Source organism: Mesoplodon densirostris, chromosome 7, assembly GCF_025265405.1.
Source record: "Mesoplodon densirostris isolate mMesDen1 chromosome 7, mMesDen1 primary haplotype, whole genome shotgun sequence".
NCBI lineage: Eukaryota > Metazoa > Chordata > Mammalia > Artiodactyla > Ziphiidae > Mesoplodon > Mesoplodon densirostris.
In genome coordinates, this window is record NC_082667.1 from 40,535,777 (window position 1) to 40,563,058 (window position 27,282).

General features: G+C 41.3%; 1 protein-coding gene across 1 annotated transcript in view; it reads right to left on the minus strand.

Annotated features, from left to right (window-relative positions):
• The window catches only part of HEPHL1 (hephaestin like 1), a 72,350-nt gene that overhangs the window by 10,232 nt on the left and 34,836 nt on the right, over window positions 1–27,282 (minus strand). Inside the window, exons 9-15 of the mRNA XM_060104488.1 lie at window positions 25,941–26,152; window positions 22,607–22,757; window positions 14,089–14,301; window positions 10,978–11,191; window positions 6,706–6,845; window positions 4,136–4,276; window positions 507–613 (exon numbers count right to left, since the gene is read on the minus strand). Of these exons, the coding sequence (XP_059960471.1) occupies window positions 507–613; window positions 4,136–4,276; window positions 6,706–6,845; window positions 10,978–11,191; window positions 14,089–14,301; window positions 22,607–22,757; window positions 25,941–26,152 (1,178 nt within the window). The remainder of the gene's footprint in view (window positions 1–506; window positions 614–4,135; window positions 4,277–6,705; window positions 6,846–10,977; window positions 11,192–14,088; window positions 14,302–22,606; window positions 22,758–25,940; window positions 26,153–27,282) is intronic.

Below are 27,282 nucleotides of genomic sequence, written 5' to 3' on the forward strand. Positions count from 1 at the left end.
AGCTATGGCCGCTGAGCCTGCACGTCCAGAGCCTGTGCTCCACAACGGGAGAGGCCAGAACAGTGAGAGGCCCGCATACCGCAAAAAACAAAACAAAACAAAACAAAAAAAAACATGGTATATATTAAATTAAAATATATATTTATTTTATGGTTATCTGTTTTACATATGACTCTTGCTTCAAACTACCTTGTAAGTTCTAAATTCGGTAACTGAAACATTGAGATTTTATTTTTTTCCCTTATACTTTAGATCAAGTGTTGGAAAACTTTGTTTTTGTAAAGCACCAGATAGCAAGTATTTTTTACTGTGTGACCCATACCATCTCCATCACAACTACTCAACTTCATCATCAATAATGCAAACAAACAGGCATGGCCATAGTTTGAGACCCCTGCTCTAAACCAATACATCTCTTCACATATACCCACCATAGTTGTGATAACTTGAATAGTCAGCTTAAAGCCATATCACCTTGAGCATTTTGGTGGCTCTCTCCACCTTACCTTCACAAAGTTTACTGTTGAATAGTAAACCCATGGAATACAATTTGGATCAGATGGCCCTGGACCGGACCTTTTAGGGACATTCCATCTGTAAGTTTTTATTTCTCCTGAAACAAATGAGAAGAAATAGAAAAAATTTTTATTCATGTTACCTCTGTTCCAGACAACTTACTTGAAGAAATACAAACAGATTCTTCTTATATTTTGGTTAAAGTTTATTGCTGAGTAGAATTGCCCATTCATTAGAAATGTTCCCATTAAATTCACATCTTGACTTTCTGCAGGTTCAAAATGATAGATTTTCATTTCAGACTATAGCCTTCCATCTTAGTTTACCTTTTCTATTATCAACTGATGTTTATTCAGGAAATGAAGACTTATTTTACACCTCAATGTTTTTTTTCCTCAAATTTTGTATCTTTTTCCTAAGAGTTATGCCTGAGCATGCTTGAGTTACTGTGGGCCTCAGCCTTGGCTTCTTGTGGAATCAGCAGGGAGCTTTGTAAACTCTCACTGCTCAGGCCTCATCCCAAACCAATGAAATTAGAGTATCTGGGATCTGGCACTAGGGTACCAGTATATTCCTTAAGCTTCTCAGGTGATTCTAATGTGCAGGCAGGTGAGATCTAGTTGGAAGCAGAGAGAATCAGAGAGGTCTAGCTTCAAATCTCAACCCTAATGACTTGTTTTCACTTAACCTTGACAAGCTACTTAATCTCACTGACTTTTAGTTTCCTTATTTGTAAAGTGGATTAGTCATCCCAGTTTTCAAATTGTTGTGAGGATTAAATGAAATAAAATACCTAGAATAGTGCCTCACATTGAAGGCAGTCACTAATTGCTAATTTGTATGTATACTAATAACAAATACATGCACTCCCTCTTATCAGGCCCAATATCTGTGCGTCCCCTGGGGCTGATCCAGAGCCTTGCAAAGGAGTCATAAATATATTCATGAATTATCAAGATAATCACATTGTAAAAGACTCATTTAAATTGTTGTCTCCTTTTGAACTGTGTCCCTTCCCCACCCTATCAGGACAAGTAACCTACAGCTGAATGTGAGCCACAAAGCAAAACAAAAGTAATGCTTACATGAAACTTTGCTCCATGTTTGCTCATGCACCAGTTGGTTAGCGATATAATTTTAGGTCTAGTTTCCATGATTTTCATTATAGCCCCTATGCCTTGGTAATCACAAGATAAACAACTGATATTTAGCTTTCTAAATGCAAGTGACTACAGGGGTGGTGTTAAAGTTGGAACAATCCATCGTCTACCCCAGCTGGGAGCCCAGCTCTCAACAAAAAGAGGATGCTAAGTAAATGTTTGTTGAGTGATTTAATAAAAAGGAGAAGAAGAAGAGGGAGAAGAAGAAGAGGAAGAAGAAGAAGAGGAAAGAGGAGAAGAAGGAGAAGAGAAAGAGGAAGGAGGAGAAGAAGAAAGAGGAGAAGGAGGAGGAGGAGGAAAGGGAGGAGGAGGAGGAAGTGGGGGAAGAGGAGGGAGGGGGAGGAGGAGGAGGAGAAGAAGAAGAAGAGGAAGGAGAAGAAGAAGGAGAAGGAGAAGAAGAAGGAGGGGGAGAGGGAGGAGGAGGAGGAGAAAACTGATAGGGGCTTACTTTTCTTAAAATACTAGTTTGCTCTCTTCATCGCATGCATGCCCTGATTAAACTTTCTTCTCCAAGTTGCCTGGACTTCCTGCACAAAGTTAGTTTATTGCTCCTACATCCAATCTCTGGGTTCTTCCAAATCTTTCTGCCTTGTGGGGACTGAATCTCTCTGAGTTCCAGTAAAAAAAATAGTAATAATTCCTCCTTTGCCATGCTCTAAACATTTTTCTCCCTACTCTCATAACCCTCACATCTAGGACTCTTGGAAGGCCAGTCACCATAGAGAAATTGTGTCCCTTGCCACTCCTCACCACCAGGGCACAACAACCTGGGAGGGGTCACACCAGCTTGCCCACAGCCCTACCAGAGCTCCCCACTCCCCATGGCTAATAGGCACCTTTCTTCCCTTTAGAGTTGCTTTCAACCATCAAAAATAAATATATTTAATAGCTTTTTTGATCCATTTTAAACCATTTCCCTCTTCATCAAAGCAAGACACATCCATTATAGAAAACCTAGAAAGTATAAAAAATGTGAGGAAGTAGGAAAGATGATCACTCTGCTGTTTAAAATACCACCACAAAGATAAAACCATTATTAACATTTTGGCTTATTTCCTTCTGGTCTTTCTTCTATGCTTGTATTTTGCTCAACAAGTATTTCCCATGTTATTAAAACTTTCTTAAGTGTCATTTAATGATTGTACAATGGTCCATTCTAAGAATATTCCAAAATTGACTATTTCTCTGTAGATAGCGTTTAGATGTTCATGAGAAGTTTCTTGAAGCAGCTTCTGAGACTGGGAGTAGGAAGTGGCAGAAGTTGGAATAGTAGCCAATAACAATTTTCCTTCCCACAACCCAACCTTGAATAGATACCTTGCTAACTTTTTCTAGTGATGCATTAGATTGTTTTCTTTTCTTTATATCTATTTAAATTTTTTAAAATTTATATGACCTTTATTGCAATTATATAGCATTATTATAATGTTATTATGTATTCATCAGAGGTAAAATGTATTATAACTCCCCTGTAATTATACCTATGGTTGCTATCAATTTCATAACTGAAGGTCACAGGGGCTCTTGACATTTATCACAAGCACACTTTAACTGTGTAAATGTTATGGAAGCTCCTTAAATTGTGAGCTCTTCTCTCCCTTCAATGCATCTTTTAAAAGCCAGTTGGAGTTCTATCTCCTTTATTAAGCCTTCCCTAATTGTTCCTAATTAAACAATCAGTCTTCACGGTTTTCCTTCTCTGAAATTTTATCAACACTCTCAGATATATTCTTGAAATTCTTCACCACTTAGAATTTCATGTTGCGTAATATGCACTCATGCTGAAATGATTCATCTTTTTTTCTTCCAAACTCATTTCAAGCATCTTGAGAGAAATGTGTGGTTAAGAGCTCAGGTCCTGAAGTCAAACAAACTGAGTTCCACTATTACTAACGTCTGACCTGGTTAAGTTCTTTACTCCTCTTTGCTTCAGTCACCTGTTAAATGGGCATAACTACCATACTTCATCAATTACAGGATGCACATTTTTTCACAATTTAGCACTTCTGATGTCAGGATGTATCTTTCAATCAGTGGCATGTTAAAGTTTAATTGGCAGCATGTTTTTTTTTCTTTTTTTCGTAACAGATAAAGTAATCATGGCCATTACAATTGATGGTATTAGGTTAAATGAAATATGTTAGTGTCTACCTCCCCAGGTTATTTTAAGGATAAATGAGTTTTAAAAAATTTGTTTTAAATGTAAAAGCTGGGACAATGTTAACACGGAATATGTGTTAGCTGTTATGTCTTAATACCCTTTAAGGTTCCTAATGGAGCCGTAGGAACTCCATAAGCACTTGGTCATTGGATGAATGGTGATTTCATATTGGGGTAATGGTTGGAACACATTGACATTACAATGAGCTCTCCAAAACCCTTCAGAGTTCAGAAAAGATCAGAGAAGAGTTGAGTCTGCAGTACTCATCAGGATGGAGCAGATCTGTGGGATAAGTTACCTGGCTTTGTGACAGGCACTGGGAGTCCCTTCCCACTCTCCGTGTCCTCCACTCCGTGGGCTGAGATGGAGTAGGGCCGATTGGCCTTGTTCATAAATATGATCAGGATGGAGTCGCCCACCTCAGCATGAATCATTGGGCCTAAAGGCAAAACACAGACCTGTGTGCATTATCGTTGCTCTTTTCAACATTGGTGTAATTTACATGTAGGTAGTATTCGACAAAATAAACGAAGGTTAGCATCGTTATTAGTGTATTTCCTCTAGAGGGAGATATTGGTAGCATTAAACATCACGTCATGTTTGGCAATTGCACCAACCTGGGTTCAAATTCTGCCTCCTTCACTTACTTATTGGAGAGGCCTTGAGTAAGTTAAGTGACCTGAGTCAACTTCCTTATCTGTAACATGAGTTTAATAACACCTTTCTCAGAGGGTTACAGTAAGGATTGAAGCACAGTAAATACTCAATAAATGCTTAAACTTTTATATTGCTGAGACATACTCTCCAGGAAAAGCTATAGCCACAGGACATGGTGACTTTTTTTGATTGTTTGTTTGTTTTTATTTCAGAAACAAGTGCCCATTTTGTTATCATTAAGGGATTGGAAACCAAATGACTATGAAAATATAATGTCAATTAAAATTTTTTAAATTAAAATATATGTATATTTTATATATATAATTCCATGCATACTAATGATGTAGGATATGGTGACTTTCAGTTGTAATCCCCCTGTGTGTAACCTTTGGTAAGCCTAAAACTACTCATTATCTGGTTAATGGATATAATAGTGAGGATGCAATGAAATGATGTATATAAAAGGGATTTCTGGGCTTCCCTGGTGGTGCAGTGGTTGAGAGTCCGCCTGCCAATTCAGGGGACACGGGTTCGTGCCCCGGTCTGGGAAGATCCCACATGCCGCGGAGCGGCTGGGCCCGTGGGCCCGTGAGCCATGGCTGCTGAGCCTGCGTGTCTGGAGCCTGTGCTCTGCAACGGGAGTGGCCACAACAGTGAGAGGCCCACGTACCGCAAAAAAAAAAAAAAAAAAAAAAAGGAGACTTGAGCATTTTGGTACCCATGGAGGTCCTGGAACAAATCCCCTGTGGATACCAAAGGATAACTGTACTGATGAAAGGCCTAAATAAATCTAAAATTTGTTGGACTATTATTATCTTCAGAAGAAATACTTAGTATGAATCAGAAAGTGTCTGAAAAGCACTCTTTTCACGATAAAGCTAGAAAAGAAAAATCTAGACATGTTTTTAAACAGTAGTTTGGGGTAGAGTTACAGATGGGGCATGTGCATACATATATTAAAATCACTATTTATGTATACGTTACCACGTAAATTGCACATGCCTTGCTGTATTGGTGAGAGGGAGCAGATGCTTTCTGATTTACCGCCTGGTGGGTCACAGGGAACAGTAATGACCAGAGGTGGGCCTGTCCTGTGCCCTTTGCAGCTTCAGGAGTGCAGACCTCTCCCTGAGCTGCAGAAAATGAATAGATGGGCCTCCCGCTCCACTGGCTGAAGTGCTGCTGGGCTTGCCTCTGATGAAGTCACTGGTTTGTGTCATTTTACTGAGCAAACCAAACCGGGGCTCTTTGGGGGGGGCGGCCCAGCCCCCTCTGCAAGATCAGCATCCTTTCTTCAAAGATCTGTCCACACACAGGGCTCAAAAGAAGGAATGTTCCCATGGGAGATTACTCATTTGGTATGACAAACAAGCTTGGGAGCTGATGTTAATAGATGGTGCAGATGGATGGGCTGTTTAATAATTTATGAATCTAGTAATCTCATGGTGCCTTATTTTAATAATAAAACACATTACAGCCTTACTATTTATATAAGTTGCCTTGTACTTTTAAAAATGGAGACGGATTTCTAAAAGTCATCTAGATTAGCCCTCTGCTTTAAGATTGCATCTTCATAATGGAGTCAGGTTTGGTGATGCTCAGGTGAAGAAAAGTGGGGAAGGTTAGCAGGAAGAGCTTATCTGATCTCCAGGTCAGGCAGCCCGGGGCATCAGACAGGCAGAGTCGGTTCTGAGAAGGCCAGGAGTTAGGGCCCCTGGAACTGAATCTTGGCCATTCACCCAAGCACCCCTCTTAAGTAAGGGGTTCCTCTTTTGTCAGAATGATTTTCATGGTGTGTTGATAAGGCACCGTGCATGGATGATTGAGAACCTTGGTGAAGTTATGCAAACACTCTGCCCGCTGTTCTGAGGCATCAGCTTGTTTCAGATGAAAATTTCCTGGCTCAGCAGAGGGGTGGTAAAGGAACTTCAGGGCAACAGGTACTGGGTAGACTGCCCTGATTATATGGATTCCTGTTTGCACGTCATCTGGTAGTCTTCTTATGGCTACTGTTTGTATGAGCTGAGCATGCAGCACACTCCCTGATAATGGGAGAGCAGGAAGTTGTCATACTTGGATGAATGCAGTCAGGCTACTCTGTTCCTTCCATCCCTTCTTGGGCAGAAGTCTAACCAGGCGTGTGTGTGTGTGTGTGTGTGTGTGTGTGTGTGTGTGTGTGCTGGCAGTGCACGGCTGCAATCTGTGCCATACCCAGGAGTGCCAAGTGCTCCTCTCGTGGCAGTTGGGCTTTGATCTCCACAAATTCTCCATTGGTGTATTCCCTGTAAACCACTTTCTTGTACTGAGAGCCAATCCAGTTTTCAGTGCGGTTCATAAATATATCTCCATGTCTGCAAATCAGAAGCAACAGGAATTAAAATTGTTAGAGGGTAGGAAAATCCTTGAGTGCTTCTGCATGATTCAGGGGTGCACTGGAGCAGTGCTTCCCAAATCTGGCAGCAATCAGGATCTTTGTGCGGAGCTGTTTTTTTGCACCAGGCTCTCGGGGAGTGAGACCAGGATTCTGCATTTGAAGGCATCTCTGGGTGCTCAGATGTGGGCAGTCCGGCACTGGCCTATGGTCCACTCTTGGGAACCATTGCTCTAAAGCCCTACTGGGCGCTCAATCCCTGACCAGCCTTAGTTAGAGACTCATAAGAGCCCTTTGAGGTTGCACTTCTCTTCTTGGAACTAACCTCACACACATGCTCACCCATGCGCATACACACACATTCTACTACCCTGCATTCCTCCAGATTTTATACGTATCATTCTGTACCTTGTTATGCGTTTCCATTTTAAAGAGCTCAAGAAAGTCTGTGGGTTGTGTACTGTGCATATACATACAAATATATACATATATTTTGGACATGTTGCACGGCTTGCAGGATCTTAGTTCCCTGATCAGGGATTGAACCTGGACCCCAACCGTGAGAGTGCCGAGTCCTAATCACTGGACCATCAGGGAATTCCCTAAATATAGACATAGTTGACTCTTGTTATTCACAATAGTTACATTCTAGAGAGTCACCCCAAACACTGAATTAACAAATACTAAATCATTTTTCCTAGGGGAAACACAGGGTTAGGTTCCTTTGAACCTCGGATCACAATATTTTCATCAACAGATCAATATATAACCTTGTTTGATGTGTGTTTCTGTTTAAAGGCATGCAATATATATCACTGATCCATAAATACTGAACTCATGGCCAATAGTACTATGACTCATAGAATAAACTGCTAGAATGAAGCTTATCTAGCACCTGTATTTCCTCCATAAGGGCACATTACAGCCTTCCCGTGCTTAGGGACCCTAGACAGCACTTCAGCCCCAAGCTGGGGGAGCCATTTTAAACAGCTAAATCACCAACAAAAAGCACAAAGAAGAAAAAAAAAGTGGCACTAAATAGATGACCAAAAGGACACTTGTTTCTGCAGGAGAGCTGAAACAAGAAGGCAGAAGAATGCATTGTTGGTTTGACTTCTGCTGGGAATGTGAACATTAAGTGACATACATTTTTTACTGCTTTATTCATATCAGCAAATGACCACAAAAGCACCACAAGAATTGACTTGGTGGTTACAGATAAATTTCAGCGAGTAGGCAAATTCACAAACATGGAATCTGCAAATAATGAGGATCAACTATATATTTTATCTAGCACCAAGCGAGATCATCACAGAAGATGGTAGTGTACATATGTCAATGCTACTCTCTCACTTCGTCCCAGCTTCCTTCCCCCCCCACCCCATGTCCTTAAGTCTGTTTTCTACATCCACGTCTTTATTCCTGCCCTGTCACTGGGTTCATCAGTACTGTTATTGTAGATTCCATATACGTGCCTTTGCATACGGTATTTGTTTTTCTCTTTCTGACTTATTTCACTCTGTATAACAGACTCTAGGTAGATGGCGAGTCTTGTCTGGAATCCCAGGTTAGTTAAATTACATGCATATCAGTCCACAAGCTCAGGAGTGCTAGGTATAACTTTATTTCTCTATAGCAACCTACTCTCTATTTTCAAATTCCTTCTCACTGCACAGACCCTGGCATTGTGTCAATGGTCCCATTTGTTGCCTTTCTGGGATCCTGAGGTCTCCCCAGCATGTTCTTAGGAAGCCCCAGGGAAAGACTTCCAGGTTCCAAGTTGAGGCAGGGGGTCTGTGCTGACCAGGACAATAAATGTCTCAGGGAAAACACATACTGAGGGGTAGTCTGAAAACTAGAGGTGTCCTATGATATGGCCTTGGGCCAAACAACAGAGGCATAGCAACTGGGGTGCAGAGGGGCATTCGTTCCTGGGCTCTGACCTACAGGGGTGCCACAGATTGCCACTAGGATGACTTGGCATTTCAATTCTGTACTGCATTTTTATCTACAGATCTGTTGTATTTTTAATAGGTGAAAATGCTCTCATCCCACTTTGTTTTTATTTATTTATGGGCACAATCCAGAGTGGTAGGGGCAGGGTGCAGACACACTCAGCACCCTCTATCTATCTCTCTATGCAGCTTGGGAGACAATCTCAGAAGACCAAAGCTAGCTCTTCCTGCCAGCCCAGAGGGATGGGGTTGAGAATAGAAATTACACTGAGTTTCAAGAAAATTAATTTCTTACACACTCATGGGCTAAGATTGTACACGTGACAAAATTATTATACGATGATTTCTTCAGTGATGGCAGCCTGTTAATGAAATAATCATTTTATAAAAAGCAAAATTAATATTCATTTCATTTTCTACTGCAGTATCAGTCTTTAACTTGTATTGGCAGCACTGGTTTAGCAGGAGGGGTGTCTGGTTTAGCAAACTGAGTTGGTGAATCATTGAATGAATTTTAAACCGTCCTGTCCTTGAGGCAAATCTTTTAAAAATGGAGTCATTGTGTTTCTTCATTTGTCCATAAGGTGGCACCATTACATTCTTTGCATTAACCTGAACCCTCAAAACAGGCCAAGTAAGAAAAGAAACAAAACAGGTTAATATTCGGAACAGCTGGGTGTGGAAGAGTTGGGGGGGGGATAACCACAGAGGATTAGTATGAGGGCTGGGGAGGGGAGGGCAAGGGAAGTGTGATAATAAATATCAAAGAGGAACAAGGGTGTGAAAGTCAGCTTGTGTTGAGAACAGGATTTGTCCTTCGAAAGGTCTATGTTCAACTCCAACTCTGCCAGTGACTAGTTGGACCACTTAACTGGGCCGAGTCTCCTCGTCCTATATGGGACAGTGATATCCAAGCAGAGGGTGTTAACTTTGGGGGAAAGGTCTGCAGGTCTGTGCCTGAGATGCTTCTATTCCTTTCCTCCTTGGCTTTACCCGGCGGCCCTGGTGGGCTTAGGGCAGTAGAGACCAGTGCTCATCAGCCAGCAGGGGGCTTGCAGCCAGGTGAGGGAAGGGGTCTTGGGCTATGCCCCTTAACCCTTGGGTGTCTGGCATGATACGCCCGTTTTCTTTCTTTTTTAAAATTTATTTATATTATTTATTTATTTTTAAAATTTTTGGCTGCGTTGGGTCTTAGTTGCTGCGCGCGGGCCTTCGCTAATTGCGGTGAGCGGGGGCTACTCTTTGTTGCTGTGCGGTGGGTTCTCTTGTTGTAGAGCACGGGCTCTAGGAGCACGGGCTTCAGTAGTGGTGGCTTGCAGGCTCTAGAGCGCACGCTCAGTAGTTGTGGAGCACGGGCTTAGTTGCTCCACGGCATGTGGGATCTTCCCGGACCAGGGCTTGAACCCATGTCCGCTGCACTGGCAGCTGGATTCCCAACCACTGCGCCACCAGGGAAGCCCCGTGTTGTGGCTCTTAAGCTAGAATCTGATATTCGAATTATTTGGGGAGCTTTTAAAAATACCAATGCCTGGGTGTTACCCCAGCATCTCATTGCCTCCGCTCATTCATTGGTGCTTAGCATTGGCCGACAGCGCTGCCCAGGAGGGTCAATCTGGAGGACTTTCTGGGTACCAGGTCATCCAAAGAGACCTGCTTTTCCTGTCCCAACTCGGGGATCTCTGCCAATGCCTCCCACGTGCTCCCTGGTTGTCCCCCACGGTCAGCGCTCGGCCAACGGCCCCCGTGGTCCTCAATCTACAGCTGCGCATTCTCTCACCCCAGATCTACGCACCATGTCTGCCTCCCTCTGCATCCTTTTGTCCTCCCAGGATCACTGTGAGATGGGCCTCTTTGCCTAAACCCTTTCAGTCCAGACGCTCACTCAAAGCCACATTCGCTGGTCCGACAGCCACCCTTGAAACTAGCCAGAGGTTGTGGAGCGAGCCCGCCGCGGGAGTGCCCTTAAAATGACTTCAGACCCCTTCCCGGGACGGAGAGGGCAGCTTCCCTAAGCTTTCGTGCCCCTGAGTAAAATCTCTTGTCTGCCAGAACTGGGCAGACAAAACCAGGGCATTTTTAGTTTCCACGTTTGACAAACGTCCACGGAGCATGTGCGACCCCACCCAAAAGACTCCGCGGTGGCTTCGCCTGTGGTACCTTTCCCATCCTCCGTCCGAGTGCTGCTTTTCGAACTCCCAGTTTTTGTTAGGGGCATAATCCCATTCTACCTCTTCAGCGGCTATGTAAAAGGTTCTTATCATCCTGTACGGCTGTTCAGATGGGTCCTTGTTGCCGCAGCTGCTGACCTCATATATTTGATTCATGCCTCTCGTGAAGTGGTACAGGGTGGAGCAAAACACCCTGAAGATGCCTGGAAGAGAAATAGCTTGGCGTTGTGTGCGATGCTCGAGAGTTTGATTTTGGTTTGCTAGCAAACCTATGTAATTTATTTCAAAATAACCGATAAGGTGGATTTTTAAAATATCATCTTTACATAGTATTTAAAAAACAGACACCAAGGGGAATAAGTTACTCTGAATATATTTACTTATGGGGAAAAATACCATCTGAAATTCATTTGTCATGGACAAATAAAACTTGCAAAGTTGTTGCCAACAGATGATTTCTCTGGGTCTTCCCTATTGTACACACCTATTAGAAGATGGTCAGTCCTACAAAATCACTGATAGGTGATGATTATCTTCATCCCACCCAGTTTAAAAGGAACTCATTACCCGTAAGATGAATATTCTAGACAAAGTTCAAATTAGGTCACGTTTCTGAAGTCATGACTTTTGCTCTAAAGGTGTTCATAAGCTATAAAGTGCAACACACAAGTAAGGTATTATTATTAAAGCCAAATGTATTTCTTCATTAAGCCCTTGAGCAGAGGATGGTCTTGTTTCCAATGGTAAGTCTACATTATGCCAGATGAAAAGAAAAAAGAAAAACCAACAATCATGTCTGACTGAGAACAATATAATTTTTAAGCTGAATTTTCTAGATGCCTTGGCATCAGGTATACATATCTTAACTGAATTCACCATAAAATCATATAAAACCAAATTATTGGAAAGTATCAACTTTCAGTGAAATTACTGGATCAATAAATCTTCCCTTCCTCTGGTAGACTCTGTTCTCAGAGGTGAGTGAGAGTGCGGGTCTTGTTAACTACCTACAAAGCACAGAGATAGCTTCTATCATGCTACACATGTCTAAATACTGCCAAGTTACCCCTTCAGGATGAGCCCAAACCATTGGTTCATGGGGTACCCTAACACCCCGTGGTGACCGTCATGAGGAAGGGTCTCTATAAAACCAGAGAGAAGACACCTCAGAAGACAGACATGGCGAGAGCTTCCTCTGCCTATGTGGGTCTCCAGGCAGCTCATTATTTATGTGTACGTCATTCCTTCAACAGATGAGGAATTATCTTCTCTAAGAACAAAGAGGAGCTTAAGGCCTCAATTGTGGTGATGTTTTCACAGATGCATACTTCTCTCCAAACTCATCAATTTACATATACTAAATATACAGCTTTTTGTGTATCAGTCATACATCAGTAAAGTGGTTTAAAAAAAAAGATTCAAAGAGAAAACGTTTGACTTGCAACTGACAAGCTCCTCTACCCATGTTTTGGGCACTCCTTTTGGCTTAGAGATATGGGACAGGAATTGGTGAAATAACTAAGCTTTTCAGCAATAACCGATTTATACTCACCACTAAATATAAACTGGAAAACATCGTCATGTAGCTCTTTAGAAGCCTGTAGGGCACATGAGTAAGTAGCCAAAACCCTAAAATTATTCCAGCCATCTCTAGTTTTGAATGCCTCTTTCTATGAGTTAAACTTATTTGGCTGTTTTCCTCCTCTTCCTTCTTTGACCTTGAAGAATGTATTAAAAAAAGATCATTGTTCCCAAGGTATCCCTTGGGATGATTCATAATTGATCAATTATATTAATATAGAAATGTTGAATACTAGAAGTTTACAAGGCAATGATTATGGAGCTCCTATTCTGAGACAGTTCTTAGGCAAAAGTTTTGAAGCTCAAACCTCAAGTTCTTAACCAGTGACACGGAGAGGCATCTAAACTGAAGTTCTAGTGTGGAGTAAAGAAGTAAATACCTATTCATAAAAGAGACAGAGCTGGCAAGTACTCATCTTGGGTAGAATATTGGTTTCTTCTTAAGACTAATGAAAAAGTTGGGTTGGAGAAACATGTTGAACACCCGTAGCACTTGCTATTCTTATTTTTCATGAGACAGCATATGCTGCCATATATTGTTCTATATCTTTTATTAAAATGCCCTCGTTATCTAATTAGCTTGGGAATCTCTAAGAGAAGGGACAGGTACTAGTATTTCAATGGGCTCTCCATGAAATTAAGACCCAATGCAGCTTGCTTTCTGGGTGCCCAAGAGAATGAAAATAGGGAAGTCACCATTTGGGACTCATCAAGAGACCACCATCAATCTCTAAAGATAAGACAAGTTCATGTCCATAACCTGGAAGCAACCACTGGGCTGCTCATGCCTGGTTGATGCTTCAGAGCAGTAACTAAAATGATGTTTGTGCTTAAAGAGAACAACAACAACAACAAAAATTCCTCTTTCTTGGCCTGAATCGTTCATGGATATAAATCAAGAGCATTCTTCTAGGATTTGTGAGGCAAGGTCATTTGGAGTACTCCCACTTCTGCTTTGTGGATGTTATTTTAGACTCCTTTCCTTTGTCCTTTACACTATATATTTGAAATAAAATAGTCAGTATTCTCTGATTCTAATCAGGACTATACCTCTTTCTGTACACCCGGGAGTGTCCTAATTCAAACAATTTCTTCTGGGGGAGGGTCCTAAGAGTATATGCCTGGGACAGGAATAAAGACGCAGACGTAGAGAATGGACTTGAGGACACAGGGAGGGGGAAGGGTAAGCTGGGACAAAGTGACAGAGTGGTATGGACTTATATATACACTACCAAATGTAAAATAGATAGCTAGTGGGAAGCAGCCACATAGCACAGGGAGATCATCTCGGTGTTTTGTGACCACCTAGAGGGATGGGATAGGGAGGGTGGGAGGGAGACACAAGAGGGAGGGGATGTGGGGATATATGTATATGTATAGCTGATTCACTTTGTTATAAAGCAGAAACTAACACACCATTGTAAAGCAATTATACTCCAATAAAGATGTTAAAAAAAAAAAAAGAGTATATGCCTGAAGATAGGAATTTGATCACCTGAGCTGGCCCTGCCAAGTTTACCTTCATGGTCCGGCTGCATGAATGCTGTTGTGGAGACATGAGGAAACAGGGCCAGGGAGTCGCGGTGAGTCCCTCGGAGGTGGATGGTGTTCCCTTGAAAATAAACTCCATGCATGTCAGTGTCGGTGCCCATTCCAATCATATGCCAGGAAACTCTATCCTTTTTGCACATGGTTAGGCCTGGCTGGTTGCCATACATATAGCCGTTAATAGCTAAATGGAAGGAAAAAGATAGCAGAGCCCACTATAAGTTTGTAGATGTACTGAAAACACATCATCTTAGTGAAAGATTATCAGTGTGTGTAGGGGCAGTGGTGTTCAAGTTCAAACTGTTGACAGAAGATCCTTATTATCAGAGAATAAATAGCCCTGGGGAAAAGTCACGTGGTGAATCAAATTTAAATGGAGACTGAAATTAACAATGAATAATGAAAATACACTAAAACTGTGAATCTGTTCTATTTAATAATATATACACAGGGCATTAATTCTAAGAATCAATAAGAAATAAACCAGGTTGTTTTTTGGAGTAATGTTTTCTGACAAAATTGTTTGACAGTATAATATGATAGCCTTCATTTCACATTTTAGGTTTGCAGATTATAAAGAGTATCATCCTTGCAAAAATATTTACAGACTTCGTTAATTTTCTCGAAGTCTTTTTTAAAGGTCTCGATAATGAAAATCATTTTCTTTTGAGGTTCTTATCCTGTCATCTCCCTTGTTAAGTGTCTTTTCCTCAGTTATTCATTTAATTTTGTCAGATCCTCATTTGCAAATGGCTTTGCATTTGATTCTAGAAGTTATCACACATCTCTTCACTGATTTCATGGATCTTGCATCATTTGAAAAAATTGCAGTTGATTGACATTATATTTGCATGTCTAGTCAGTGGAGATGGCTTTTGGGGTTGGGGGAAGGGACACTAAATTATAAGAGGTTGGCCCTTGAGTAAATAATTTGGCCTTATGATAACTTTGATTTCCATTCCCCAATAAAATAACTGACAGAACTTTGAATAATGATCACTTAGATATGAAAACACTTTGTATCTCCAGAAATGCAAATTGTTTTTCTCTTTTACATCAACCTCAATCCATCAATAGTGGTTACCTGGAGCAGTGCCCTGAGAAGAATTGAGAAACCACATTCCCACTCTAGGGGATGAATGCTGTGATTGAATAGTACTGAAGAGTGACTGCACCTAATTATGTCTCATGCTTGATGGCCCTTAGAGAGATATTTCCACTCCCACTCCATCTAATGCCCATTCATCATGCACATGAATGATCTGTTACAATCTCATTGTCAAATAAAATTACTTTTTGTTTCTCTATCTGCAGAATGAGTGGTGCTTGGTAATTTTACTCAAATATCTGGAATTATTAGTAGAAATTCCAAGAAGCCCTGGGGCTGCTGAGAAGAATATCACATTTTCTGAAAAAAAAATCTTTGATAATGCTCTTGCAAATAAACTAAGTCTTGTCTGTTGAACGTTAAAGAGATATCATTGTAAATTGTGATGCTAATAATTTAGTCCTTGGCTGGCTGGTAGAGAATCCTCTGTTGCCTTGGAACTCTAGTTTAAAGCCTCTCTTTCCCGGGAATTCCCTGGTGGTCCACTGGTTAGGACTCGGCGCTCTCACTGCCAAGGGCCCGAGGGCCTGGGTCAGGGAACTAAGATCCCACAAGCCAAACAGCGTGCCCCCCAACCCTCCAAAAAAGCCTCTCTTTCTGGAACATTCATTCAGACATTCAACAAACAGCGTTGAATATAGACTATATAATACGAGCAATGCAAAGCATTGTATGCTATATAAGGCATTTTCTCTTTGGTATTGTTGCCAACTTTCTTTCTCCCACTCATGCAAGCAAGACTGGAGACAAAATTTAATTTATAATTAATGTGAAATTTAAAGTAAAACACGTAATTTTCCTTGAATTTTGCTTGAAAAATGACATATTCTACATGTTCAAAATATACAAATGTATTTCAAATTGCCAAACCAGGATGGGACTGGATTTGACATGGTCCATTAGATTGTTTTCTGTTTTATATATACAGGCCTCTCATGATAAATTTCTTTTGCAACCTAGCTTCTCCACTAAGGAATTGCTATGTTTCCTAATATATAGTTGAATTTACCTTTTCTATTGGCTACTAGAGAGGTAGGAACTACATTTTGTATTCAGTTATAACAAAATTTTTCATAGAAGATGATATTGAAGGTGCACTATTCCATGCTTTCCATTGGCCCAAGAGGGGACTCTGTTGGAACAGAACATCCAGGACCACAGGAGTCTGAGCTGGTGCTGTGCATCACTTGAAACCTTGAACTTTTTTTGGACTTCCTTGGGAGAGAGGGAAAGGGCTATTTCATTATTTTCCCATAATGTTTCCCATAATTTTTCCCATAATGTTTAATAAACATTTGTTTATTGTTTCCCAATAATCAGATGTTATGCTTGGTCCTAAGACAAGGCCTGTTATCTCGCCATGCTTGCTTTAAGCACTGAAAAAAATTTTTATTGAAGTATATTTGATTTACAATATTATACTAGTTTTAGGTGTACAACATAGTGATTCAATATTTTTATACATTATACTACATTTAAAGTTATTACAAAATGATGGCAATATTTCCCTGTGTTGTACAATATATCCTTATAGCTTATTTATTTTATTCATAGTAGTTATTTTCTCTTAATCCCATAGCCCTATCTTGCGCCTTCACCCTTCCCTCTCCCCACTGGTAACCCCTAGTTTATTCTCTATATCTGAGTCTGTTCCTTTTTTGTTATATACATTCATTTGTTTTACTTTTTAGATTCCACATATAAGTGAAACATACAGTATTTCTATTTCTCTGTCTGACTTATTTCACTAAGCATAATACTCTCTAGGACAATCCACATAGTTGCAAATGGCAGAATTTCATTCCTTTTTATGACTAAGCTTTATTTCCATATATATATATATATATATATATATATATGTATATATACACCATGTCTTTATCCATTTCATCTCTTCATGGACACTTAGGTTGCTTCCATATCTTGGCTATTGTAAATAATGTTGCTATGAACATTGGAGTGCATGTATCTTTTCTTTTCTTTTTTTTTTTTTTGGCTATACCACGCGGCATGCGGGATCTTAGCTACCCTTCCAGGGATCGAAGCTGGGCCCCCTGCATTGGAAGTCTGGAGTTTTAACCACTGGACCACTAGGGAAGTCCTGCATGTATCTTTTCGAATTAGTGGTTTGGGGTTTTTTTTGTTTGTTTGTTTGGATATATATATATATACCCAGGAGTGGAATTGCTGGGTCATATAGTAGTTCTATTTTTAGTTTTTTGAGACACGTCCATACTGTTTTCCACAGTGGCTGTACCAATTTACATTCTCACCAACTGTGTAGGAGGGTTCCCTTTTCTCCACATCCTCACCAACATTTGCTATTTGTGTTCTTTTTGATAATAGCTGTTCTGACAGGTGTGAGGTGATATCTCATTGTGGTTTTGATTTGCATTTCTCAGATGACTAGCAACGTTCAACATCTTTTCATGTGCCTGTTGGCCATCTGCATTTCCTCTTTGGAAAAGTGTCTACTCAGTTCTTCTGCCCATTTTTAATCAGGTTGTTTGTTTCTTTGATTTTGAGTTGTACAAGCTGTTTACATATGTTGGCTATTAATCCCTTATCAGGCATATCATTTGCAAATATTTTCTCCCATTCAGTAGGTTGTCTTTTCATTTTATTGATGGTTTCCTTTGCTGTGCAAAAGCTTTTATGTTTAGTTAGATCCAATTTGTTTAGTTTTGCTTTTATTTCCTTTAATTTAGGAGGCAGATCCAAAAAACTAGTGTTGGGATTTATGTCAAAGAGTGTTCTGCCAATGTTTTTCTCTAGGAGTTTCATTGTACCCAGTCTTACATTTAGGTCTTCTTTAATCTATCTTAATTTTATTTTCATATATGGTGTTATAGAATGTTCTAATTTCATTCCTTTACATGTAGCTGTCCAGTTTTCCCAGAACTACTTATTGAAGAGACTGTCTTCTCTCCATTGTATCTTCTTGCCTCTTTTGTCATAAGAGTAATTGATCATAAGTGCGTGGGTTCATTTCTGGGCTCACTATTCTCTTCTGTGGATCCATGTGTCTGTTTTTGTGCCAGTACCAAACTGTTTTGATTACTATAGCTTTGTATATTGTCTGCAGTCAGGGAGCATGAATCCTCCAGTTCTGTTCTTTCTTGAGATTGTCTTGGCTATTTGGGGTCTTTTGTGTTTCCATACAAATTTTAAAATTATTTGTTCTATGCTCAACATCACTAATTATTAGAGAAATGCAAATCAAAACTACCATGAGATATCACCTCACACTGGTCAGAATGGCCATCATCAAAAAAAATCTACCAATAATAAATGCTGGAGAGGGTGTGAAGAAAAGGGAACCCTCCTACACTGTTGGTGGAAATGTAAATTGGTACAGCCACTATGGAGAACAGTATGGAGGTTCCTTAGAAAACTAAAAATAGGGCTTCCCTGGTGGCGCAGTGGTTGGGAGTCCACCTGCCAATGCAGGGGACGTGGGTTCGTGCCCCAGTCCAGGAGGATCCCACATACCACAGAGCGGCTGGGCCTGTGGGCCATGGCTGCTGGGCCTGCGCGTCTGGAGCCTGTGCTCCGCAACGGGAGAGGCTGCAACAGTAAGAGGCCCACGTACTGCAAAAAAACCACAAACATTTAGTTCATTTACATTTAAGGTAATTATTGATATGTATGTTCCTATTCCCATTTTCTTAATTGGTTTGGGTTTGTTATTGTAGGTCTTTTCCTTCTGTTGTGTTTCTTGCCTAGAGAAGTTCCTTTAGCATTTGTTGTAAAGCTGGTTTGGTGGTGCTGAACTCTCTCAGCTTTTGCTTGTCTGCAAAGGCTTTAATTTCTCCATCAAATCTGAATGAGATCCTTGCTGGGTAGAGCAATCTTGGTTGCAGGTTTTTCTCCTTCATCACTTTAAATATGTCCTGCCAGTCCCTTCTGGCTTGCAGGGTTTCTGCTGAAAGATCAGCTGTTAACCTTATGGGGATTCCCTTGTGTGTTATTTGTTGTTTTTCCCTTGCTGCTTTTAATATGTTTTCTTTGTATTTAATTTTTGATAGTTTGATTAATATGTGTCTTGGCATACTTCTCCTTGGATTTATCCTGTATGGGACTCTCTGTGCTTCCTGGACTTGATTAACTATTTCCTTTCCCATATTAGGGAAGTTTTCAACTATAATCTCTTCAAATATTTTCTCACTCCCTTTCTTTTTCTCTTCTTCTTCTGGGACTCCTGTAATTTGAATGTTGGTGCATTTAATGTTGTCCCAGAGGTCTCTGAGACTGTTCTCAATTCTTTTCATTCTTTGTTCTTTATTCTGCTCTGCAGTAGTTATTTCCACTATTTTATCTTTCAGGTCACTTATTCATTCTTCTGTCTCAGTTATTCTGCTAATGATCCCCTCTAGAGAATTTTTAATTTCATTTATTATGTTGTTAATCACTGTTTGTTTGCTCTTTAGTTCTTCTAGTTCCTTGTTAAACGTTTCTTGTATTTTCTCCATTCTATTTCCAAGATTTTGGATCATCTTTACTATGATTATTCTGAATTTTTTTCAGGTAGACTGCCTATTTCCTCTTTGTTAGGTCTGGTGGGTTTTTGTCTTGCTCCTTCATCTGCTGTGTATTTTTCTGTCTTCTCATTTTGCTTATCTTACTGTGTTTGGGGTCTCCGTTTTGCAGGCTGCAGGTTCGTAGTTCCTGTTGTTTTTGGTGTCTGCCCCCAATGGCTAAAGTTGGTTCACTGGGTTGTGTAGGCTTCCTGGTGGAGGGGGCTAGTGCCTGTGTTCTGGTAGATGAGGCTGGATCTTGTCTTTCTGGTGGGCAGGTCCACGTCTGGTGCTGTGTTTTGGGGTGTCTGTGGGCTTATTATGATTTTAGGTAGCCTCTCTGCTAATGGGTAGGGTTGTGTTCCTGTCTTGTTAGTTGTTTGGCATAGGGTGTCCAGCATTGTAGCTTGCTGGTTGTTGAGTGGAGCTGGGTCTTGGCATTGAGATGGAGATTTCTGGGAGATTTTCTCCATTTGATATTACATGGAGCTGGGAGGTCTCTTGTGGACCAATGTCCTGAACTTGGCTCTCCCACCCCAGAGGCACAGCCCTAATGCCTGGCTGGGGCACCAAGAGCCTGTCCTCCACACGGCTCAGAATAAAAGGGAGAAAAAAAAAGAAAGAAAGGAAGAAGATAAAATAAAATAAAATAGTTACTAAAATAAAAAATAATTATTAAAAATAATTTTTAAGTAATTTTTAAAAAGAAAGAAAGAAGAGAGCAACCAAACCAAAAAACAAGTCCACCAATGATAACCAGTGCTAAAAACTATACTAAAAAAACCAAAAAGACGGACAGACAGAACCCTAGGAGAAATGGTAAAAGCAAAGCTATACAGACAAAATGACACACAGAAACATACACAAACACACTCACAGAAGGAGAAAAGGGGGAAAATATATATATATATATATATCGTTGCTCCTAAAGTCCACCTCCTCATTTAGGATGTTTCGTTGTCTATTCAGGTATTCCACAGATGCAGGGTACATCAAGTTGATTGTGGAGATTTAATCTGCTGCTCCTGAGGCTGCTGGGAGAGATTTCCCTTTCTCCTCTTTGTTTGCACAGCTCCCGGGTCTCAGCTTTGGATTTGGCCCTGCCTCTGCGTGTAGGTCGCCTGAGGATGTCTGTTCTTTGGTCAGACAGGACGGGGTTAAAGGAGCAGCTGATTTGGGGGCTCTGGCTCACTCAGGCCGGTGGGAGGGAGGGGTACGGATGCGGGGCGAGCCTGCGGCAGCAGAGGCCAGCATGACGTTGCACCAGCCTGAGGCGCGCCACGCGTTCTCCCGGGGAAGTTGTCCCTGGATCACGGGACCCTGGCAGTGGCGGGCTGCACAGGCTCCCGGGAGGGGAGGTGTGGGTAGTGACCTGTGCTTGCACCCAGGCTTCTTGGTGGCGGCAGCAGCAGCCTTAGCGTCTCATGCCCGTCTCTGGGGTCCGCGCTGTTAGCCGCGGCTCGCGTCCATCTCTGGAGCTCCTTTAAGCCGCGCTCTTAATCCCCTCTCCTCGCGCACCACGAAACAAAGAGGGAAGAAAAAGTCTCTTGCCTCTTCGGCAGGTCCAGACTTTTTCCCGGACTCCCTCCCGGCTAGCTGTGGTGCACTAGCCCCTTCAGGCTGTGTTCACGCCGCCAATCCCAGTCCTCTCCCTGGGATCCGACCTCCGAAGCCCAAGCCTCAGCTCCCAGCCCCCGCTCGTCCCGGCGGGTGAGCAGACAAGCCTCTCGGGCTGGTGAGTGCTGGTTGGCACCGATCCTCTGTGTGGGAATCTCTCCGCTTTGCCCTCCGCACCCTTGTTGCTGTGCTCTCCTCCATGGCTCTGAAGCTTCCCCCTCCGCCACCCGCAGTCTCCGCCCGGCGTGGGGGCTTCCTAGTGTGTGGAAATCTTTCCTCCTTCACGGCTCCCTCCCATTGGTGCAGGTCCCATCCCTATCCTTTTGTCTCTGTTTATTCTTTTTTCTTTTGCCCTACCCAGGTACGTGGGGAGTTTCTTGCCTTTGGGGAGGTCTGAGGTCTTCTGCCAGCGTTCAGTAGGTATTCTGTAGGAGCTGTTCCACATGTAGATGTATTTCTGATGTATCTGTGGGGAGGAAGGTGCTCTCCACGTCTTGCTCTTCTGCCATCTTCCTCTGTATCCTGTAGATGTGTTTTTGATGTGTTTGTGGGAGGAGATGAATTCCACATTCTCCTACTCCACCATCTTGATCCCTCCCCTCTAGGCATTTTTGTTGACTCCACACTCTGGTGGCCATTTGAGTTTGGAGTCTTGTGCATTACTCTGCCACCTTGGATAATCTCTCCAAGACTAACAAGAATCCCATGTTACTCACACCAATTACAATGTGGGTTTGCTATTGTTAACAACTGATATAAAAGAGACAGAGAAGGATAATTAACTAATTTCTCCTACATGAAGATCTTGGATAGGAATGGCTAATGTTTTACAAATTAACACTTTAGATAGTTATACATACAACTTGATAAGAGATGCCTTGCTGGATAATAATTATCTCCAATTATCAGCTGCATTATCAGACTTAATGACATTATTGCAAACCCAAGGGAGGGCATTTTGCCAGTAATTTCTACATTTATGATGTACTGTGATCTTTGCTAGTTCAAATTTTGTATTGCTTTATCTAAGGCTGATAAAGTGCTTTAGAAGTATTAATTAAGTTTCACATCTCTCGAGATAGGGAGGTTTCACCATACCTTGTGAGTCTGAAGCCACGAAACATTTTACTCATGACCAAGAACAATACCCAAGAAACCAAACTTAAGATAGTTAAAGCATTCCAAACATTTTCACTTCAAATGCAATTATGCCTTTCCTTTACAGGAGGGAAAAACATTTTTCATACCATGCATTCGATTGGACTTCACAAACCCTTTGTCCTCCTTGTCAACACTGAAGGGATGCCAGGTAAACTTCTGAATATTTTCATCAAGATACCTGCTCAGATTCTCATCAAAGACTGTGAATAATAGGTAAAATTCCTTGTCTATTCCTTTCTACAGAGAAGAAAGAAATGAATGTATTAAAGTACAGCTTGGAGGACTTCTTAGCTCTATTTCACTTTCAAAATTAAGTGACACAAAGTAAATTAGGGTCAATGTCAGCCATAGATTTACTAGGTCATTTTGTAAATCAGGATTCTGATAAATTCATTCTACACCCAACAAATTCATCTTCCTCATTATATCCTTCTCCCTGTCCATATGACCTCCTCAGAGGAAATAAGTCATTGCTAGAAGCTTTCCTTCCCTGTGGTACTCCTATTTTCAGGCTGGTCATCACTGTCTTATTTTCCTTACCCTAGACTCCAAGTCCTGGCCTCGGCCTCTCTCTCTGGCCTCATCTCCGTGTATTCACCCCCTAACTTATTCCAGCTACCCTGGCCTTTTGCTCTTCTGTGAACACACCAACTTCATTCCTGCCTCAGGGCCTTTGTGTGTGTGCTGTTCCTATTGTCTAGGAGGTTCTCCTAGGTCTTGCCTGGCTCACTCCTTTATTCTGTTCCATTCCCTACACCAACATCACCTCCTCAGAGTGCCCTTCCCCGACCACCTTATACAAAACAGTCACTCATCTTCCATCCTGCCTGCAAACTCACTCTACTTTACCACACTTTACTTTTCTTCATAGCACTTATCTCCACCTGAAATTATATTTATTTATGCACTTATATTTTTTGATGTTGCCCCACTGCAATGTAGGCTTTGTGAGAGTAGGGAAGTTTTGGGTCCCTCTCTGGATCCCCAGCTCCAACAAAAATGACTGGACAAGTAGGCACTCAATAGGTGTTTTTGAGTGAAATAATGAATTCATGTAACCCATGGACTTTGCTATGTTATGTTAATTTGAGTTGATATTCAGGGGTTACTTCCCACTGTGTATATTCCTAATCCATCTTTTTTGAGCATGTCTGACCAAACAGCATGCTGAACTGCTGAAATCTACTTTTCTTTAAAGCTGAACCGGAGAGGTAACTGTATTTTCTGTCCCTCAACCATCTTCCCTTCTCTAATATGCTCCCTTCCAATCTACCCTTCAGCCTGCTGCCTGCTCCAGAGGGATCCTCAGCAGTGCCAACTGATCATATCTCTCTACTTAATCTGGAGAATACAATCTAAACTCAACAGTGATCAGTCCCTGCCTACCTGTTCAGCCTCATCTCTCAGCCCTTCCCTCCTGGCACTTGGACTGAAGTAAGGCCAAGATCCTTGCAGCAATCTGAACTTGCTAGGTTCAGCAAGCCTGTCCTTTATGTGTGTACCCCCTCAACTTTGATGGTCTCCCACTGTAATCCAACTTCAAGGGTCAGCTTAGCTGTCCCACCCCTGTGAAGCTTTAACTCTTCATTGAAGATAAGGGAATTCTTTGCTTTATGTTCTTACTATACCTTATGTACACTTACTGCTTTTATCACATGGTGTTTTAGAAAGCAATAATTTAAGATCATTGGCTATGGAAAGAAACAATATAGGCTTAAAATTTTTCAAAATACAATATAAAAAATTGGGGGGGTGGACAAGGGGTCAAACATATTTTAAAAGATCCTGGGCTCTAGTGCCATTCTGCTTACATGCTGTGAAAACTGGGACAAATGACTTGTCTTCTCTAAGTCCTAATTCCCTCATTTGCAAACTGAGTATGAGTAGTCCCTACTTCATGTTTTTTTGGAAGGTAAATTAGATACTATAGGTAAAACACTCAACACAACATCTGGCAAATACTAAGTACTCAATGTTAACTGTTATTAACTGTGATTGCAATTGTCCACAAGATGAGAAGGAACCATTGAAAGGAGTTCAGTTGAAGAACCTCATCATCTGAGAGTTATTTGGAATGTAACTGGGTCTATAAAAGTGGGATATTAGCTCAGGAGAAGGTTAGAAGGTAGGTGATAGGACCCTGTGTAATGATTAATTTTATGTGCCAACTTGACTGGGCTATAGGGTGCCCAGATATTTGGTCAAACATTATTCTAGCTGTTTCCATGAGGATGTGCTTGGATGAGATTAACATTTGATTCAGTAGACTGAGTAAAGCAGATTGCCCTCCTTAATGTGGGTGGGCCTCATCCAATCAGTTGAAGGCCTTAGCAGAACAACAAAAAGTCTGACCCTCTCACAAGTAAATGGGGATTCCTCCTGCCTTTGAACTGGAACAACAGCTTTTTCCTGCCTTTGGACTCAGACTCAAACACAGGCTCCTCCTGGGTCTTGAGCCTGCTGGCCTTTTGGGTCTCTTGGGTCTCTTTCTCTGACTCACCCTGCAGATCTTGAAACTTGTCATCCTCCATAGTCATGTGAGCCAACTCCTTATAATAGTTTTCTTTCTATCTTTATACACATCCTAATGGTTCCTTTTCTCTACAGAACTAGGATTAATGCCAAATATTACAAAATATACCATTTAAATAAATAGCTTGCTATTTCTGCTTGGTAAAGTAATTTAAAATGGTTAAATGGCTGGCTTTTCCTTTTTCCATCAATGTGTTTAATATCATGCAGACAAAGCTTGAAATGCTATGCTTTGCCACACTAATCAGTGTGACTTAATTGAAAATTCTAAGTTGGGACTTGCAAGAAACAGTTTACTTGCTTTCTTGTTCCTTTGGTCATAGTGACTAATTTCCAGATTATAGTGGTGAGCTACAGAGGTTCTCAAACTTGGCTGCACATTGGAGTCACCTGGAGATTCTGATTTAATTGGTCTGGAACACCTGAATAAAGGATGTTTAAAAGGTCCCCAGGTGATTCCAATGTGTGGCCAAGTTTGAGAAAACTTGCCCCCCCAAAAGATCCCAATTTGCATTTCATATAGATCTCTGAAGCTTCTAGAATCAAAGCAATACATAGGGAAAGAGACCCACCAAATTCCAGCCACAACAAGCAGAAATCCTGGTTTTCTAAGTGGACATATGTAACTTTCAGATCTTAAATTTATATTTAAGATCTGAAAATTAAAATTTTAATTACATCAAAATTACCTTAAATTAAAATTCAGAGGTTAAATTTAGGAAAAACAAAATAAAATAAAATCCTCATTTCATAGAAGTCAATTTCAAGAGCAATGAGGAAAAATCACTTTTTGTAACTGACTCTTTATTAATATTTACTCTCTAGCCGTATTACTGATCTCTCTCACATACAACCCTGAGAAGAACTTGGTGACCTTTGATGGCCTACCTGTGTCCCATCAGCATTGAGAATGCCCTTTTTACAGACTAGCAAAGGCCCTACAAGGCCAGAGCTGGTGTCCTTGATTGGCTCAACAGCTGAGAAGTAAAGATAGGTCAGACAGGGGGGATCATCAGCTGTTGGGCTTATGCTTTCAGGCACCGTCCACCTGTATGTGAAAGTTTCACCTGGCTTAACGTGTGCCCCTGGTTTCAGAAATCCTGAGGAGATAAATGAAACAGTTATTCAAAGCAATAGCCAAGAACACTAACTTGTCACACTGGGTCTTCCAGCCCTGGTATGTCTCTCTCTGATGATGTACTTTGTGGAAGGACAGTTATTTTCACTGTATCCTACCAGGGAGGCCACTGCCACAATCTGCTGTTTCATGAGATAGAAGCTTATATCAAAGGATTATCTTCTTCACAGATTACATTTAATATCTACACAGGTACTACTTCTTACTCAACTACCAGGTTTAGCAAATGTTAGAAGAGCGATAATTGCCCATTTATATATTAATATATAAATGTAAATTCATAAAATATCATTGAGTACCTTCTATGTGGAATATATTATACTTGGCCTTGAAGAGGATACCCCAATAAGTTAAACAAGAGACTTATCTTTAAAGAGTTTGAAATCTAGAAGGTTGAACTAGGAATAACCCAAATAACTACAAGTTACAGGAGGTAAGTGAAGGCCCAAGGTAACAAAGCTGATAAATGGCAGATCTGGGATTCAAATTCAAGGCTGTCTGATTCCAAAGACTTTGCACTTAACCCTCACATTATATTGCCAAATGAACACATTGAATCTCTCCAACTAGACTGGGGCCAGAGACTTTCTGTATCTTGTCCAGAGCTTTGCAAAAAGGTGCCCAGTAAGTTTTCTGAGTTAAACAATAGAAAATGTGGACATTTGCACTGTCACTAGTGTTCTTTCTGCACACACACAAAAGTCATTGTGAGCATTTTGACCAAGGAAGAGACTGCAGGCACAGGAAATGTTGCTGCAGCAGGGGGAGGGGAGGGTGGGTGTAGACAGGGGGAATACTCCCTCCATTCCTTCCTTCTCTGTCCCCTCCCCATCACCTGCTCTGGAATGTGACTGGCCTCAAACTTGGGCATGAAGAAGTAAGTATCCCAGGAGTCATGATGTCTGTTGTAGTGATGGGGAAGGCTTCCAACGCGACCAGGAGTTTCGCAAAAGCAGTATAATGAATGGAAGGATAATTCCTGCAGCCACTTGGTAGAAGCTGCCTTTCTTACATGTAGAGAGCCTGTGCTACATACTCTGTGATTGGGAGAGGCCGTGTATGATGGTAAGCACATAATACTGGTTTTAAATA